We start from the raw sequence: 19,715 nt of genomic DNA, 5'->3' as shown, positions 1-19,715 counted from the left end.
AAGGCTGCCTGACATTCTTTAGCGCGTTTACCATTAGCCATTTGCTAATTTCTTCTCCTCTGTTATTACTAGGCAGTACAATCTTTTTAGGCCATCTACACCATCAACGATGTTTCATATTCCTAAACGTTCTACAAAAAACCAATTCTATACCTTGAGCTTGGCGCATGATGGCCTTAGCTGCCTGTGTGCTATAAAACCCAACAACAACAACTGCATTGCAACTCTTGGTCAGTTGTTTAGGGCAATCCCCCAAGGTGGAGTAAATGAGCACTAAGGGAGCAAATTACTCATTGTCATCCACCCAAGAGCAAGGGAAAGCTGTACAGCTTGCACAGAAACTTTGTGGCTAAAGAAACATTTGTCCTTGTCCGGGGTTCGAACCTGGGACCATTGCTTCACCGTACTCTATGAGCTGAGCTAACCAGGAGGAGTAGGGTGAGAGCGAATTGATGAAGTGGAAACAGTGTTGGTCAAATGTATTTTTTAACTGCAGAGTTTCTTTTGTGGCCGTACGGCTGCACTTGGGTGGGCGCCAATGAATAATTTACTCTTTTATCGCATTGCAATTGGAGGCAAGGCATAAACTACTCCCTGATGTTGTGAACCCTGTGCCGTTTTAGCATTTTAGCAGCGGGCATGACGAAATATAAGCAGAGCTTAGCTCAGATGGCCTGCCCAGCATGCAGGATCTAGGTTATTGGGTGTGGGCCACAGAATTTATTCCTGTTAATGAGTCGTCTAGTGGGTGCTTGCATGTAATGGGTGTAAGATGGTGTTGTGCCCCAGTTCACCAGATTTATGTGTGCGTGGCTACAGGGAGTGCCCCCCCCCTTCTTGCGCAGGTGGCCAACCAGGTGGACGAGGATGAGCGCCCCGAACTCCCCTGGTGGAAGTGCAAGAAGTGGGCCTTCCATATTGTCACACGCATCTTCGAGAGGTGGGTTGGTGCCCAGTCAGGCTTCGGCAAGTGTTGTGTGCAGGCTCCTTTGTCTGCGTGGACAGGATTGCAGCTCAATAGCCTTACTGTGGCAATGACCAGTGCAGGCACTGTGCTAGAGCACAAAAGCTGCTCTCGTAGCGTAGCGCAGACCCATCTTACAGAATGCCCTTTCCTCAACCTCTCTTTTTGTGTTGGACTTGCTAGGCAGGTTAAGGTTCTCCTGATGCGAAAAGCGTGCACATACTACATTGCTAGTGAATGCATTTGCTTGTGCCGATCATAACCCGGGGCCTGTGCATCTCGGGCGTAGTTTTTTCTGCCAGATGGTGGCCTAGGTAGCTGTCTACCCTCCTTTATGGGCATTCATATGAGTTAATGTGATGTAGTTAATGGGCCCAGGTCTGTTCAGGGGCTCTGGGCAACAAACAGGCCGCATTCGTCATCACGACATTGTTTTCTTGAGCGACGAGGATAAAATTCGGCATACCTAGCCTGCTAGCATGCGAACACACGCACACATACACTACGGGGCACTTAGAACTATCTAGAAGGGTTCGACAAGAGGAACACCAATGTCTTACTGTGTCCGTCGTCCTGCCACCTTGTGTTGCAAGTAGACAACTGTCGACAGTTGTTGTCGGCGACGAAGCATACTACAGGGCGAGTGCAGCCAGGTCACCGGAAAAGGCATCTGCAGGCAATCGGCTGGCGGTAACGTCCTGGTTACTAGGAGGCCAGTTTCATTAGGCAGCCGGGTTGCAGAAACAGCCCGGCTAACGGGAGGCCGGCCTCAGCAGGCAGGAGTGCGTCGGTAGGCCACGGAAAGGCAGGTGTGAGTCTGCAGCAGGGCAGCGTGGGGCTGTGTGGGTAGCCAAACCCCGGACCTCAGTGCCTGGCCGGTGCAGGCTAGCTGGCCTTGGGGAAAAGCCGAGCTCCAAAAGGGACGCCCTGCCACGCAGCCACACACTGCCACGATGCTGAGCTCCGACATTCGATCTTTCGTGTGCACTGGCTCGCCCCGCACGCGGCCACACATTTTCGTTGTTCGCCCGGAACCACACAGTGGCACAGTCCACATCATCACAGTGAACATTAGGGGTTCAGAGATGCTGGGGTGTGCGTGTTGCCACCAGTCATTTATTTCCAGAACTTTATTGACCTTGTATATGGTCTAAGCAGGAAGGGTAGATGACAGTGAACAATTTTTGATAACGTGATGTACTTGCCACAGTGAAGCAAAGAAATAATGACAATCCACCTTTTCTTGCAAGTTGTGAAGCCCTTTAAGGAGTGTGCGAAAATTTGTCTACTACACAGAGAATGTGTGGTAGAGAAATGCACGAGGGCGACCCAGGCACAATCCGAATGTGATGTGTCAGCTGTTGTCGTCTGTCTGTTGCACTTCTTGCCAGCATGTGCACTATAGCCAGGGGGTTTTGTTCTCAACCACTGGAGCTCGGGAGAGAGAGCAGAGGAGGAGGCAGGCGCACATGCTGGAGGGGCCATCTGAAAGAGGCTTAGGTCTGCACAATCACTCATTAGTGCACTCATAGTGCCTCACTCACACTCAAACTCACGTCTCTGAGTGTGAGTGTGGGTTGTCTTAAGTGTGAGTGAGTGATTGTGTGAGTGGACGTGAGGGTGAGTAAGAGTGAGTGGATGTGAGTGCGGGTGGTCATGAATGTGAGTGTGAATGAGTGGTGAGTGTAGATGGACATGAGTGTGATTGAGCCACCTCTCATTGCGCCGAGGCATGGAAAGAGGCCAATTCCTTGCTGTTGCATTCTTGGCAGTTTCACAGCATTAGTACACATGGTACAGAAGATTTGAATAGTCACTGGGAAAGACACTAAACTGTTAAGGTACTTAAAAGAACGTCTTGCTGGGCAAGTTGGTACATCTTTGGATTACAGGCGCGAAAACAGACAGACCACAAGGTAGATAAACGGGACGGAGCGGAGCGGGACGGAGGTACAGTCACTTCAGACAACATCATGCTACAATGTGCAGGTATGGCAGCCCGGGCTCGGTTGGCAAGGAATATGCCGAGTTTGCCGACTTCTTCCTCAAGGCATACACGGAGGGCATCCTGCAGGTGGTGCTGCATGTGCTCGACCAGCACCGCCAGAAGGTGTACGTCTCACCCCGTGTGCTCCAGCATGCCCTCAACTACCTGCGCCACTCGTGAGTATTTTAACCTTTTTCTTCACATCAGGAATGGGATAGGATGCAAGCTCTCAGAACACCAGAATCGATCGTTGTTGTCACCATCTAATTTTGGGTTTCATCTTTCATTTTTATTGAAGTGAAAAACTTGTAAACCATGAAGAAATACTCGCGATATTTGACGGCCTACAAGGTTCGGATAGTGAAAGTACAGTGAGAATCGAATAGCAAATACTACTCGCGAAATGTTCGATGGTTTGAACATTTGCACACCCCTACCCATGATACCTCTAGGGTCTTGCCAATCCCGCAAGTGTTCGAACATATATTTCCTTCTACAGGGTGGGGATTAGGTCTGCTGTGAACACAACGACGGCAGTAGGCAGCCAATGTTCTTGCTCTGTCGACGTGTGTTAGGGCTGTTCCCCTGCGATGCCTTCGTCCCCCACTGCCAGAGGCGGCCCTGTGCTGTCCTGTGCACTTAGCCGTAAGAAAGCAGTGGCACAGAAAGTGCTAGTGGGGCACTGCACGGTGAAGGGCCTGTGCTCCGTGCATGCAGTAGCCTGTTCGCTGCACTGCCATGCAGGCTGCCTACAAGTCTTGTCTGTGGAACAGTGCACTGTTGAAAGGAACATGTGCCGGAGTGTTAACTCTTTCGTTGCCATGGGCAAAATGACGGGTTTTTACAGGTTTCAGACATGATTTTTTCCTACAAAATATGTGAGGTGCAAAAAAAACGCATTATGCATGAAAGTGAACCCGCCGCGGTGGCTCAGTGGTTACGGCGCTCGGCTACTCATCCGGAGTTCCCGGGTTCGAACCAGACCGCGGCGGATGTGTTTTTATGGAGGCAAAACGCTAAGGCACCCGTGTGCTGCACTGAAAAATATGTGAAGTGTAAAAAAACGCATTATGCATGAAAGTGAACCCGCCGCGGTGGCTCAGTGGTTACGGCGCTCGGCTACTCATCCGGAGTTCCCGGGTTCGAACCAGACCGCGGCGGATGTGTTTTTATGGAGGCAAAACGCTAAGGCACCCGTGTGCTGCACTGAAAAATATGTGAAGTGTAAAAAAACGCATTATGCATGAAAGTGAACCCGCCGCGGTGGCTCAGTGGTTACGGCGCTCGGCTACTCATCCGGAGTTCCCGGGTTCGAACCAGACCGCGGCGGATGTGTTTTTATGGAGGCAAAACGCTAAGGCACCCGTGTGCTGCACTGAAAAATATGTGAAGTGTAAAAAAACGCATTATGCATGAAAGTGAACCCGCCGCGGTGGCTCAGTGGTTACGGCGCTCGGCTACTCATCCGGAGTTCCCGGGTTCGAACCAGACCGCGGCGGATGTGTTTTTATGGAGGCAAAACGCTAAGGCACCCGTGTGCTGCACTGAAAAATATGTGAAGTGTAAAAAAACGCATTATGCATGAAAGTGAACCCGCCGCGGTGGCTCAGTGGTTACGGCGCTCGGCTACTCATCCGGAGTTCCCGGGTTCGAACCAGACCGCGGCGGCTGCGTTTTTATGGAGGCAAAACGCTAAGGCACCCGTGTGCTGCACTGAAAAATATGTGAAGTGTAAAAAAACGCATTATGCATGAAAGTGAACCCGCCGCGGTGGCTCAGTGGTTACGGCGCTCGGCTACTCATCCGGAGTTCCCGGGTTCGAACCAGACCGCGGCGGATGTGTTTTTATGGAGGCAAAACGCTAAGGCGCCTGATGTCAGTGCATGTTAAAGATCCCCAGGTTATCCTCAGGAGGTTGAAATTATTCCGGAGCCCTCCACTACGGCACCTCTTCTTCCTTCCTTCTTTCATTCCCTCCTTTATCCCTTCCCTTACAGTGCAGTTCAGGTGTCCAAGGATATATGAGACAGATACTGTGCCATTTCCTTTCCCCAAAAACGAATTATTAATATTATTATTATTATTATTAATATTATTATTATTATGAAAGTGATAGCAATAGAACATGCTTTCTGAAGACGTTTATTTCAACACAATTACTTTGTGTGAATATTGTTAAATAAAAATCTAACACAAGAAAGTTGAAAATTGGGGAAAAAATTGTATTGACAAGACAATATTTTTTTGCATAAAAAATATTAGAAACATTCTGGAACACACAAACTGTTCAAATTTGTTTTAAATTAGCCATTAAAAGTTTTAAATTACAACCAAAAGAAGTTTTTTTTTTCAGCTGGAAATTTTTTTCTAACGCTACATAAAAAAGGGCCATTTTCAGATCCTTGATATAAATTTTTCACTGTGTGCGAAAAATTTTCAAAGTAAAATCTAGTGTACCAAATAAATAGCTCGCTGAATGTACTTTCCGAAACAATCAGTTTGAGCTTGAAACTTCTTTGAAGAAGCCAGAAAAAAATTGGAGAGTTAAAAATATATCTGCCATACCATAAGTCATTGTGTACTCACATGAAAATAAAACGGTAACGCACTAAAACCTGGTTAAAGCAAATAGGTAAAGCCAAATTCATAATATAGAGGCCGCAAATAAAAGATTGGCGAACGTCATCTAGGTTAGTTCCCACGCTGAGTACCACAGCAGGCAGCAGTGGAAGGTCAAACGCCAGATAGGGTGACTTTCTCGCATTACAGTGGGCTCTCGTTAAACGGAACCTCAAGGGACCGGGAAAATATGTTCCGTTTATCAGGAGTTTCGTTTAAAGAGAGAATAGGTTCAGCATTGCGCAATCCGCTTCCGCGTGAACCCTACGCGGCTGGCGCGCGCGCGCGCAGTTGGCAGTCTCAGTGGATCTCAATTTGCGAAATCTAGGTAATAAGGAGAACGGTACACTATGAGAACAAACTTTATTAGAGAAAAATAAGCAGTGAATTTTTGTTCCAGTAGTACTAGTACTGAAATTAAAAAAAAAATGTCAAAAGAGTGGGAATTACCACTTATTCGCTAGTGAAAAAGGATTTTATATTTGCTTGTTTGAGCTCTCGCAGCTGTTTTTTGTTAATGGCATCACCCATACTTGACAGGCTGTGCAGAAACACTTCCGAACCTTCTTCTCGTTGGAAGAAACTCTTTAGCATTTGGACTGCCGATTCCGCCTGCGCAGGTGTCACCACAGGATCAGAGTCAGCGGTCTCGTTTTCAAGCTCTTCCTCCTCGTCTTCACTTTCATCAGGGGGGCAGACATCAGCTATAATGCTGTGCACGGTATTTTCTGGGCATGTTGCCACATCGCTGTCGATCTGGACATATTCATCAAGTTGAATGCCCATCGCAGCACAATTCTCTAGCAGCAAATCTTCCTCGGCTGCGTCGTGAACATCATCAGGCTCACTCTGTGTGCTGGGTTTTTCTGTGGTTGCGGCAAATCCCGCATGCCTGAAGCAGCTGGCAATGGTGGTTGCACTAACCTGCCGCCAAGCATCATCCAGGAGGTAAACGGCACGCAGTACATCTACCTTGTACTCCTTCCCCTGGTCCATGCATAAGAGCATCCTCCTAAGAAGATTTTTGCGGAAGCGCGACTTGAGCGCTTGAATCACACCCTGATCCATAGGCTGCAGCAGTGCTGTGGTGTTCGCTGGCAGGAATTCCAGCTGTATGGACTTCGAACCTGGCACAGTTCCGTGTCCAGGGCAGTTATCCACCAGGAACAAAACTTTCCGCTTGTTGCGAGAGAAGCGCGCATCCTCGCGATAAATCCACTCACTAAAAATGGCTTGCGTCATCCACGCCTTGCCATTGGCCTGGTATGAAACGGGCAAGGTTGCGACGTTTTTGAAGCAACGAGGATGCTTCGATTTGCCGATCACTAGCGGCTTCAACTTATCGCTGCCCGTCATGTTGGCACCGATAAGGACGGTCAGCCTGTCCTTGCTCAGTTTCCCTCCGGTGCATTTCTCTCCTCTAAATGATAGCGATTTTGAGGGAGCAACTTGTAAAAGAGTGCAGTCTCATCTACATTGTAGATGTTCTCTGGATCGTATTCCTCCAGAATCTCGGGCAGCCGTCTTTCTCGCCAGTCTCCGCATGCCGTCGCGTCAGCAGCGGCAGCTTCCCCTGAAACAGCACGAAACACCAGTCCATTGCGCTCTTTAAACCGGGTCAGCCACCCCTCGCTGCACGAGAAACCCTCGATGCCGAGGTGAAGAACAAATTCTTCCGCTTTTGCACGAATTAGTGGCCCGCTGATTGGGATGTTTTCACTGCGGGCTCTGCGCAGCCAAAGCACCAGGCATTTCTCCAAGTCTTCGTGGTCAGCCGCTCGCAGTCGTTTTCTTTGAGGACCAAAGCGTGACGTCTCGAACGCCTCCCGCAGCTTGTCCTTGTCCTGAAGAATTCTTGTTAGGCTGCTTTTGGGGACGGCGTACTTCGTCGCTAGCGCCGTTTTCGTGAAGCCACCACTCTCGAAGTCGTTGATGATCTCCATCTTCCTTTCCAACGCAAGTGCATTGTGCGGTCGTTTTTGCGCTGCCATCGGACCGAACAAAAGCTCTAGGGCTCTAGGGCTTAGGCCTAACTGAACACAACTGCCGTGAATGCGAGCGAGCGATGCGGAAGGCAGTGTACGAGCAAACCGGAAACCGCCGGAGACGGAAACCGGAGTGGTGACGCGGGGAGGAGAAGGAGGGGAGCATTGATGCGTACCGCGATGGCACTGCGCTTGTCCAACTAGTTGCGGTTTCGAGTTTTTCGGTTCCGTTAACGCGGTGGTCGCAAAATTTGAGTTCCGATTAACGAGATTTTTTTTTACATTGGCTTAATACAAAACCAACCAATCGCGAGGCGTTTGTTCCGTTTAAGCGGTAGTTCCGTTTAACCGATTTCCGTTTATCGAGATTCTACTGTACAGTGATGTCGTGCAAAAGGACGAATGCCAGCAAGAAAGGTGTTATCGTTTTCACCACTTTTACTCCGCGGCAGTTGATGTCAGATGGTTGCTGGAAAGCTACAACGACTGACCATGTCGCTGGTTCCAGGGCACTATCAATGGGTGCGAGAGGTGCAAACGGGTGCGGACCACTTGGCTACCAGCTGTTCTTGCTGCTGTCTCTTTTGTGGCGCTGTTGGCAAATGCGAGATAAAGCATGTGGTACGATGCTTGCCGCACCACGACTAGTCATCCATGTAGTGAGGCAAAACCTGCTGCCTGTCACCCGAGCAGGCACAGCTTGGCGCTCGGCTGTTGAACATATCCGTTTTATGGCAACCCGCGTTCATTATATAAAATAAGAGATGCATGTGGTTGTTGAAAATGTTTACGGGCAGTTTGACACAGCCAAGAATTCGTAATGTCTGTGTTCGTTAAAATGAGGTTTTCCAGTAAATTGCTCTACAATGCTTTGATTTCACAAGGAACTATTCCGGGAGACGTTTCGGACAATTTAGGACCAGTTGAAACACATCCATAGCTTTCGTGAGCAACTTTATAGTACTATTACGGAGTGTCAGTCCGATTTCGGTACCCTGATTTCTGCTGGGTCTGAAGTCGATTCTATTTCAGGGAGACTGAAGTAAATCTTGCCTATATGATGATGAGACGCTACAGAAACCATAAATGCCGTTGATGACATCACTGCGCTGCATAAACCGGTTCCAGGTACAAACAGCCAAGCAGCAGAAAATGAGCCCTACAGTCAGACAGGTGCCCATGTTTCGTGCTGAGGCTGCGTCTTCCCTTGGGTTACCTCTCTCTGCCTTTGCGTCATTGCCCATGGAAACTGGCTGTTCATGCTTCGTGCAGCGCATGTATTTGTTCATGACAAGACTAGCAGCCACATCGTACTGTCTCGTACCCTGACGTAGACTGACTCAGTCGTGGACATGACGAAAGCGTGAATGTGGCTCAGATAAAGTGTAATATTATCGCATGCAAGCTGGAAGTGGTGAAGTTCACGGCTTGTGAAGTCGGTTTTTTGCAGGCTGCAAATTATTTGTACTGTTCGATTATTTAGACCATTTTCCATGTCCTACCGAGTTCGAAAAATATTTGGCAAATGTACCCATCACTGTTTTCCTAAAGTTTGATCATCCAGAACTTCACATTTTAAATTTAGAATGCAGTCAATTCTGGATATACCAAGCTCGAAGGTGTATCGCAAAATAGTTCGTTAAATTATTAATTCTATGTATAAAAAGTTGCAATAGATAAGCTTATCTGTAACTTAGAAGCAAGACTGCCTTGCTCTCATGCTAGTGCCGTGGTTTATGCAGTGACGTGCCGCAGTGTGCAGTATTTTCGAACTAACTACGTAGTGCCTATCATAAGATGTCTAATCCTGTTAGAAGTGCACTATAAATAGAATAATCTCATTGAAGTTAGTGTATAGCTGGTTTCTGCAATGGGTTCGGCAGCGAAGCACGCCAGGCGAGTGCCACTGCTAGGCATTAGTTATTCACATTTTCTTCACCGTATCACAGTAATGTGGCATAAGGAAATAGTACAAGAGACCAAAGGCTGCCCTTAAACACACCCCACATTCGCCTTGACACTCAGTTTCACAGCGCTAGTGCTGCTATTGGGTGCTGAGGGCCGCGCAGCTTACTCGTCTCCGTCTGAAAAGTGATTGCGAGTGTGCCATTAGGAGAAATGCTACTTGCGGGGGTGCAGAGCTCCGGTCATTATTTGGAATGTTTGGCAGACAGTAGTTCAATAAACACAAACAGTAGTGCTATACTTTAGCATTGGGTTTTTAAGTACCATATTTACACGATTGTATGTCAACTCGAATTTAAGTTGACCCCCTCACATCACATTTCTGAAAAAAAACGAAAAAAACTTGGAGGTCGTTTACGCTTGGTCTTAATAACAACGCAATAGCACTGTCCTGCGGCCTCCGCTTATCGCTAGCTGCTATTGGCTGCTGCCCGCGGGTGTGTCCGTGGGCACATATATTAGTCACTGGGCTACTTGTCCACACTTGCGCCATCGTCCTCAGTAGCGCTGCCGTTGTGATTGCTGCTGCGGTCCCACAGCTCGTTGTTCTAACATCGTCGGAGAGCGAAATCCCGCACTTCGCAAACAGCCACATGACGACATCGCGCGGAACAGCTGAAAATTTTGCCTCACTGCAGCTCGCACCTATATCGTCTGTTGCGAATGTGGAACGAACTTGCAGTCCGGCGCACAGTTGTTCGTTTCTTCGGGGCAAAGAATGACAGCCATCTTGAATGTAGCCATCAACGAGCACCGGTCGCTTACCAGACCTGGAGCACAAATGACGAAGCACTACATTAAGAACTTGTGAAACGTGGCCGGCAGTTGTCAAATGCATCAAAGCCAGAGAGGAACTACGCGTAAGCAGCGATGGCTCTTCTGTCAGCTACCGACACTCCCCGACGCCATTACAGTTACGAGTGGCGGTGCCGCCGCGATTGGAACAGCGGTTCTTCCATCAACTATCTACGCTTCCTTGAGCGCCGAGTGTGCGGTTGAAAAGTAAACACAAAAAACTTGGACGACGCCTGTTAAGTGTAGAATGCGAATGCGTTATCAGGCTGCCGCCGGTTATCAGCAGCCACAATCTGCGGCCACGTATGGGGAGTGGGCTGGTGCCGGTTTGCTGCTTATCGACAGCCACCATCGCCGGCCTCGTGCAGGGTGGGGATGCCGGCTCTGCGTGTTGACATAGCAGCTGCTCAAGGCCAGCACCAAGAGCAATGCGACGGAGCCGCGCGGCAAAAATGCAACCACGCTGTTATCATGCCTGATATCTCGTTTGTCTCGCCTTTATTTGTGGTGCGATGCTTTGGTCCCCACCCACTTCGGATTTTCAAATTTTGAAAAATGGTAGACTTACAATCGTGTAAATATGGTAAGCTTTTTTCCTCAAAGGACTTTCAAGTTCCAGGTAAGGTGGTGAACCAAGGGAAGCTAAATGTGTTCAAGCTTCATGTAGCGGTTGATTTGGTCTTGTGATGTGTGTTGTATTGATGCGTCAGTGTGCGAGTCACTTGTTTTCCTCCTTTTCCTGCTTTCCAGTGTGGGCCATGCATTCTCCTGGAAATTTCTGAAGCCCCACATTGTGGTAAGTTTCCTGTTCTTGGCTTTTTCTCTCTTCATTGACTGTGAGTGAAACTGTTAGTTGGGGCAAGAGGGCGCTTTAGGATCCAACACAGTTCTTCACTTGGATCGGCGCAAAAAGTACAGGGACACATAAGAAGAATACGACAATACAAGCACCGCTGGGTGTTGCCTTCATGGAACAGCAGGTCATGCTTGCGTGGCTGTCAGCTTGCCCTGCAAGTGGTAACAAGCAGGTTTATTGTTGCTAACATATATGCTCAGATTGGTTGAGAGTAAGTGCATTTGTGGAAGCAGGGTGCATCCTTTTGTGAGGATTAAGCTTTGGAACAGCACTTTTGCCTAGCCTACCCATAAGCTGCTGTTTTGGGCACAAGCCTGGGTTCACTGGTTAGGCAATGGGGCCGATGGTGCAGGCACTGGTGTTCTGCGTTGATTGCCAGGCACTCGAAAAGGCTGAGAGAGCGAGAGAAAAAATTCTCCGCCAACACTGTCTCGGTGTTCGACTTAAGAGTGTTAGCTATGGGAGTTTACGGGAGCTTCAAATGTTGACATTGGTGTGCTCAGCAGACATGGAAGAGACAAAATCCAGACATCTGTGGAAGTTTTCTTTCCGGAAACATCCCTTTTAAGATACAAGGAGTGCCATCTAGCTCATGGATTTTGTACTACTATTGTGATTTACAGCCACCTTAACTCTATACAGTATATTAGTTAATAAATTTATACACGTGTGCATCTCAATACAACGAGTCGTTTGATACCATTCCGAACCCCCTACGACAAATTGTTCGGCCGTAATGGCTGTCTGAAGGTCCTCATAATGCACGGTTTGGGGGCAGAAAGGTCGGTGCGAATCCAACGCATATATTGGGCTCCATCTCAATTAGTAATTTTATTCTCAGGAACCGGCCAAGTCATTTGAGATCACTTTGAACATTCTGTGCCAAATGGGTGGCCCCTAAATTTTATGCAAATGGTGGTCCCGGAGGGGTCCCATTTCGATGGCTGCTGTACTGGCACATACCATATAAATGCATGTAAGGGTCTCACTTTTATTCCAGATTCGAGGACCAATTTTTGTGGTGCGTCCCATATACGGAATGTGTGAAAAAAAATTGGCGGTGGTTTAGCTCTGGTTAAACCTGGAATGATGCGATAGCTACAGTTGGCCGAGTGGAACTTGCTGAGCTGAATTGTGAAGTCAGTCTTTCGCCGCTTCGTTTCGCTGGGCATTCCTTCTTCATCTTCGTCCCACTTGACACAGCGCATGCGCACAACCGTGGCAGCTCGGTTTTGCCAGCGTGCCGCTGGCAGCAGCAGCTGCTCCGCACTACGTGGCTGGTCACGTGACCAACCACATGACGAACCACGTGATCAGCCACGGCGCCGCACCGTTGGCAGCTGCTCCTCACCACGTGAGAGCTCGGGAAATGAGCAACACTTATTCTATGTTCAGTCGGCACTGGCGGAGTCTTCCGACTGGAGCTGTGCTCTGGTGCCTGCTCACCCCACAAGAAGTCGTGCAGCAAGTCCACTATCAATGCATAGCCGTTGTTCTGCGCTTCCATCACATAGCAGAGCAGCTCTTCTTCCAGTTTGGGAAACTGGCGTGGCTTGCCCCGGACAGTGCGCTTTTTGCAGCTTGTGTTCCTAAATGCATCCTTCTGGTTGCACCATCGTCGGATGCACTTCTCGGCCATGTGGAATTTCCTGCCTGCCGCACACTTGCCATGTTCGACAGCAAACTCCCAGCTGTGTAGCTTATTAAGGTGCTTGCCCATTGTGCTAAAATTGCAACGCTCAGCAGCAGCACATGAAAGCCACAACTACGGTGAACTACTATGCTACCACAAGTCCCGTACGTTTGACGGCCACAAAAAGCTGGAACTGGCGATGCTGATGCCGATATGGATAGCGGGAACTTGCGGCAGGGGAAAACTTTGATGACGATGATGATGATGACCCGCGGCCCCGGGCACCATCCATGGGCGGCACCTGGAAACTCGTACATTTCGAAGGCTGTTCCCGCGTTTGTCATCGAACGTTTGGGTGCTACCCTTACACGGGTATTTCTTCTTTAATACAGTCGCCAACTGATTTTTCGGACTCAAAAGGACCCGAAAAATGGTCTGAATAATCGAACAGTCCGAAAAATCCGTGAAGTGCAAAAAAATCACTTTATTGAGATTATATCACATAGCAACAGTGGGCACGTAGCGCCTAATTGACACCTATACTTTTGATCCGTCATACACCGCATAAACTCGTGTAAGGGCTGCACCCTGTTTTCTCAAACAAATACAGTAGCCGACGGCTAATTCGGACTGATTTTACCTTCATTGATTCAGTGAATTTACCTTGCGGAAAATTTCTCTTCCTGGTGACGATTTGCACCTGTATTTGGGCCAAAGTTGTGCTTTCACTGTACACGCTAGACGCAAGGTCACGGCGTTTAGTTGAATACTTCCCACGCTTCTTTGATGGCACCGGCGGGGCCATGTTGTCCACAACCCGAGTGTGCACCACACTGCTCATCAAACACCCGCAGAGACCAGGCACTCTTCGTTCAAAGCGGTGCAACCGCCGCATGCAATCACAAAACGGCAGACGAACGTAACTTCGTGAAGACTGAGTGCCACTCGTTCGACGCGGTAGGAGAAGCCCAAGTGACGAAACGGCAAATGGCAAACGTATGTCTCGAGACCCACCACGACGGTGGCTCAGTGGTTAGGGCGCTCGGCTACTGATCCGGACTACCCGGGTTCGAACCCGACCGCGGTAGTCGCATTTCGTTGGAGGTGAAACGCAAAGGTGCCCATGTGTTGTGGGGTTTAAGTGCACTATAAAGATCCCCAGGTGGTCAAAATTATTTTGGAGCCCTCCACTATGGCACCTTTCTTTCTTCTCTCAGTCCCTCATTTTCTCCTATCTTAATGCGCGGTTCAGGTGTTGCCCAGGTGTTGCCCGAGATGTGAGATAGCTACTGCGCAATTGTCTTCCCCAACAACCAACTTTCAACTTATAGGACAAGCGATAGCAGCCCACGACAACGTCGGCGACAAAAGCAAGTTGACGGCAATTACAATCTGACTGCCACCTCGAAGTGTCAGAGATTGCAGGGACCTCTAACTGGCAAAAATGAGGTACTGAAAGTATGTCAAGCCAATCCAACTGCAGCATAAATCCATCTCAATCCAAGATGGTGCCTTTTGTGCCAGCGAAAAGCCGTTCAGATGGCCGATTTTGGCCCGCAGGCGACTGAAATTAGTCAGAAAAATCTAACTTTTGGACTATTGAAGTCCGAAATATCCATTGCGAATATGTATGCGCTTTTATGGGGTGACTGACGGTGCCTCATCGAGGTCCGAAATGTCCTACAAGTCCGAATTATTGGAGTCCGAATTAGCCGTCGGCTATTGTATTTCTTTGGGAAAACGGTGCAGCCCTTACACGAGTTTATGCGGTGTATGACGGATCAAAAGTATAGCTGTCATTTAGGCACTACGTGCCCACTGTTGCTATGTGATACAATGTGGTCATGTGGTAACTGTTGTGATCAATTTGACCTTCATTGCAGACAGACACATTCTTAACAAACGTAAGTAGTAAGTGCTAACGCTCTTAAAAGTTGCTGCTTTGGTCAGTAAGTGTGCGACCAATTTTGTTCTTTGTCCACTGACACGTGATTGCTTGCCTTGGATTGCTTTGACAGCTTTGCACTGTCATAGGGAAGAACACATGAAAAATTTGTGTGTGCAGGGAACATGTGGAAATTTTTTTTATTCATGTACTATCACATACTTTGATTTCAGTTTTGCTCTCTATGCTGCAATTTCTGATATGTGATGCCTCTTAACGGTTGAGGTGGTCCTGTGGGCGGACTGGAAAATGTCTGGTGGCAGCCTCATCTCTAGATGGGCTTCATTTGCTACCCTGATGCGCCCCCTTCCCGGGAGGCTGTAGTGTGTCGTGATGCAAAACCCCACTGCCAGAGGCGGCCTTGCCCCTATGCAGTTTGGGCTTGGCCGTAAGAAAGCGGTGGAACAAATGATTGTGCACCAAAATGTGGTAGGCTGCAAAATCTCAGCTGTCTGCCCACAACACAGCGGTGTGAATTTGCCCGCACACATGCACTGTCCTTGGAGCCGAAATCATGCTCATATTTCCCCTCTCCATGTAGCCTGGGCTCGAGCATGGGAACTGGTGCAGATGCTCTCTGGTTAAGCCTGTTCTGTTTACGTGACGCCACTTATTTGAAACTTCTCGCTGCTGTGCAAAGTGGTTCCTCACTGATTCCTCTGTCTTCTCACCAGGGCATTGTGCTGGAGGTTGCATTCCCTCTGCTGTGCCACAATGACCAGGACGACGAGCTGTGGAAGACGGACCCACACGAGTACATCCGGCTCAAATATGGTGTGCATCCCTTTCCTTGTCCTGGTGCTTTTCTTGGGAATCTTGCCACGCAGGGAACAAAGCGTCTCATTTATTGAGGCTGCTCAGTGCTTCCGCAGTTAACAAAATGGGAAAACCTGAATTTGATTGGTGCATCAGATTACTGGCAGACTTGTGTGTGTGTGGGTGTAGATTGCACATACTGATGCAATGTGGGAGGCACGTGGCAGTGAAAACTGTGTCCGCTGTGCATGAAACTTAAAGGAATTTGATGTCAATCAATCAGTCAGTCAGCCAAATTATTTTGCACTAAGAAAAAACAGTTTAGAAGTTCAGGCCTGCCAAAGCATCATTGGGCTTGTACGGCAGTGCCTGGCAGACAACAAAAAGCCACAGGCAGGGCTTTATGGAAGTGAAGAAGTATATATAAGTAACGGACAAAAGCAAAAATGAAAGTAGGTCAGAAAGACCCAAATTTAACTTGCCAGTGAGGACAGGTGATTAGAAAGGGAGCCAGATGCACCCAGCCATATGAATATTAAAGCGTTTGTCAATGCTACATGCGATAAAAGTGCAGGAAAAAGTGACCATGAAAAGGCTAGTGAGACGAGAGAGGCCAGGAAATCTCGAACATACAGTTGAACGGTCAGGGGAAAACAAATAGAGGTTTCTTTAGTATATAATTGGTATTTAGACACGAAGCATTTGACAGCACTGCATTTAAGAATGACGGTACAACATAGGATGCACGAGTTCTTTTACCGAATGAGCAGCACAGTGGGGAACAATATATCTATCTTTCGGCCTAAGGCATCTACTCGCATTGCAGTCAAACTCCGCTATAACGAACGCCATGACAGTGAAATTTCCGCCACAACGAAGTATTTCAGCTTTCCCGTCAGCATACCATACAAGGCAGTGCAATTCTTTTCCCCCCAACAAACAATTTTCAGACCGAGGTTTCACTTCAGCAAAATTTTTCCGAGTAAGTGGCTGGTTTTTTTTTTGTGCGTCCACACATGCCATATCTCATTAGGTTTCACCAAACATGGCTGCCGAAGACATTGTGCGCGTTCAATAGCGCAGCTGACATTCCGTGGAGAATCTGAATTAATATGCTGTCATGTAGACAAAGAGACGTGATGCGGTGCACGACTGCCTGTGATGGTTTTGTCTACGCCCCGGACTCGGCGCTTGTGAGCCGCGGTTGTTGGCGCAAGGTAGCTTTAGACTATTTCGCTTGGTTTGCTGACGAAGGCATAACGGAAATCAGTTCTAAAACTGCAGCGGTGGCCTAGTTGTTGAGCATCCGCCTCGCATGCGGGAGGTGCGGGGTTCGATCCCCAGTGTCGCAGTGTACCCACCGGTGGTACAAGCTTTTCCCTGGCCTGGTGCTTGGTTTATATCGGATGAAATTCTTGGAAAATGGGTCTTCGACCCCACCTTGAGTAAATGAAAATACCTTGTGCCATGCCACTCTTTGGCCATAGATGCCCTTGCGCCATAAAAACCCATCATTGTCGTCGTCGGAAATGAGTTCTACAGTGTCCATTTCAGTGTGAAGCAATCGTGTCAACAAAAAGAGGTGAAAATGCTAAGCGTTATATGATAATTCATTCATTCAGTATACCCCTAAAGGCCCTCCTTCGAGGGTATTGCATGTCAGTGTAAAAACATGCACAAGGAGCATCATTAACAAGCAAAGGAACAATAAACAATCTAGATATAACGTTGAAAAAATAATTAAGCACCAGAGAGTAAATAAAAAGCAAGCGATAAAAAACAATATACAGATTTTAGGTTTAAAGAAAAAGATTAAGCATAATGAAAATGAAAAATACCATTGTGTACGTATCAGGCACAAAAAGAACAGAAGTAATCGCAAAAGTACAGCAACTGGAAAAAAAGTTCAAAAGTTACAAACATTTCAAAGATTTCAAATGCCAACATCGCTTAGGATGAGAGCAAGAAATGTCAAGGTGTTAAATTCAATGGCTGTGTGTGCTGGTAAATTGTTCCACTCTATGAGTGCGTGGTACGAATGACTTCACAAATACAGATGAACGACACGCGATGCGTTTAACTTTATGTGGATGGTCGAGCTGTGGGAGGAAGGCTGATGGTGATTTGAAAAAATCGTGATGAAGCAAAGGATGGTGGTACAGTTTATGGAAAAGTGCTAGTCGTGATAGTTTACGGCGGTAAGACAAGTCTTCAATTGGGCGCGATTTTTAAGTCAGTGACACTGGTAGTGTGTGAGTAGTCTGACAAAATAAAAGCATGCAGGTGGCTAGTTACAGAGCGCTTTTTCCGAGGCTTTCTTTGAGGAGCACGTTAGGCCTAGTGACACCGATCAAATGGCGCGCAACGATCCGCTGTTGCCCGGCGTGCCAGTGGGCGGCACATTGCAAGCCTGACGCTGGCTAGGCCACTCTAGCCTCGCTTTTGTGCCATAGGCGAGCATCGTGATAGCGTTTTTTTTTGTTTTGTCTTGTTTTTCGTCTGGTGCACTGCGACACTGATCAAGTACGGCCACTGCGAGTGTCTGTGGTTCTTCACAGATGTCTCAACAGAATGTCCCTCCGCCGGTATGCTTGTACCCTGCATCGCAAAACGTAAAATGTCTTTGAAGAATCGGAGCAACTGCATTTCTGGCATGTCGTCTAAAGGATTGATTTTAATGTGCATGTGACCGCTACTCAGTGCGCAGTGACGTAGGCGCACGCGCGCTTAATTTACGCTGAAATGCCTCCGGGCAGTGAGGTCTAAGTACAGGTTCTCGTACGACGAAAGCAAGGGCTCTTTAATATGCATTCGGAAAAAATGTTAGATTTGATAGCAAATGTAGCGGGTACGTCTATTACGTGATTTTGAGATTTTCGGAGTGCCAAGAAAATTGCCACAACGCGGATTTCGAAACGGCGAAAGACCAATAATGACAAATTTTTGTAAAGTGAACGCTGTTCATGAACTATCTGGTCCAGTCTGTCGATGTTGTGGCCCGTTTTCACTAGAGCGAAGCTTCCACTCCAGCGAAATTTTTCGCTGGTCCTGTGAATTTCGTTGAAGCGGGATTTGACTGCATACTCAACTTTGTACACACTTGAGCGAAAATGTTTTCGCACAGCTGTTTCAAATAGGAGAGAAATAAAGCTTGGAAGCCTTAATCACAATCCTTTGAAAGTTGGATTGTGATCTAGCCATCTGCTAACTTTTCACTCCAGCGAAGGAGTTTGTGATGTGCATTTCATCAAACACACCAAAGCTGTTATGGTATCGTGTGGCAGCAGTTACGTAAAGTGTGCAGTAGATGTGATGGCAGTTGTCATTCTGCTTTATTCCATCTGCTCAAGCACTGGAAGTGGTGGCTGCCAGGGCTTGCGCTTGCAGTGCAGCTTGGCTTGAATGGTCCACACGTGTGTGCAGACGTGTTCGAGGACTTCCTGTCTCCCGTGACGGCTGCCCAGAGCCTGGTGCACGTGGTGTGCAAGAAGCGAAAGGGGGTGCTGCAGCGTGCCATGGCCTTTGTGGTGTCCCTGTTCACGAGCCCCACGTGCACGCCCCGGCAGAAGGATGGCGCCCTGCACCTGGTGGGCACCGTGGCCACCCTGCTGCTCAAGCGCCGCATGTACAAGGTACATGTGCTGCTGCTCTTCGCTTTCAGTCTGCACGCATGCTGACCACCAAATATTTACACATACAACAGAGACCACTTATAACATAACCGCTTATAGTGTGGGACCGGAATAATGCGGCTTTTGCCGGCCCCCCGGTTTGCCTTCCATATGACTCAGTGTAAAGTCATACCGCTCAATATGCAGTCACACGAAGCAAAGTACCGGTGCGCTGCCTCTTAGTCAAGAAATGAATGCCCCCCCAAAAAAATTAACGCGGCGATCAATGGTTGATCCAATGGAAATGCGAGAGCATGAATCGTTTCCATGATCACTGACATACCGCTGCTTAGGTTACACTTTTTCGATATCACTTTCGACAAAGTCTTCAGGTGCTTCAGCTTGGTGGAAAACGAACTAATTCACAATGCCGTGAAGAGGCAGCGGCAGGCAAAAATTACGGCTTTTTTCCTGGCTGTGCATGCCGTGCGTCAAAAAAACAACGTTCTAGCATACCGCACGCAGCACGACTGCAGCACGACCACCTTCGCTGAACTGGGCATGCACAGTTCTACAGCGGTGGTCGCAGCAACCTCCGC

General features: G+C 48.1%; 1 protein-coding gene across 1 annotated transcript in view; it reads left to right on the top strand.

The window, feature by feature from the left end:
• msk (importin-7 msk) overlaps positions 1-19,715 on the top strand; it is a 62,023-nt gene that overhangs the window by 11,561 nt on the left and 30,747 nt on the right. The window contains exons 4-8 of the mRNA XM_077660972.1: positions 846-940; positions 2,954-3,127; positions 11,066-11,111; positions 15,424-15,523; positions 18,929-19,137. Coding sequence (XP_077517098.1) covers positions 846-940; positions 2,954-3,127; positions 11,066-11,111; positions 15,424-15,523; positions 18,929-19,137 — 624 coding nt within the window. The remainder of the gene's footprint in view (positions 1-845; positions 941-2,953; positions 3,128-11,065; positions 11,112-15,423; positions 15,524-18,928; positions 19,138-19,715) is intronic.

This window comes from Amblyomma americanum, chromosome 4 (genome assembly GCF_052857255.1).
Source record: "Amblyomma americanum isolate KBUSLIRL-KWMA chromosome 4, ASM5285725v1, whole genome shotgun sequence".
Taxonomy (NCBI): domain Eukaryota; kingdom Metazoa; phylum Arthropoda; class Arachnida; order Ixodida; family Ixodidae; genus Amblyomma; species Amblyomma americanum.
The sequence above is the reverse complement of the archived record's forward strand: the minus strand, read 5'-3'. Positions and strand labels throughout refer to the sequence as shown.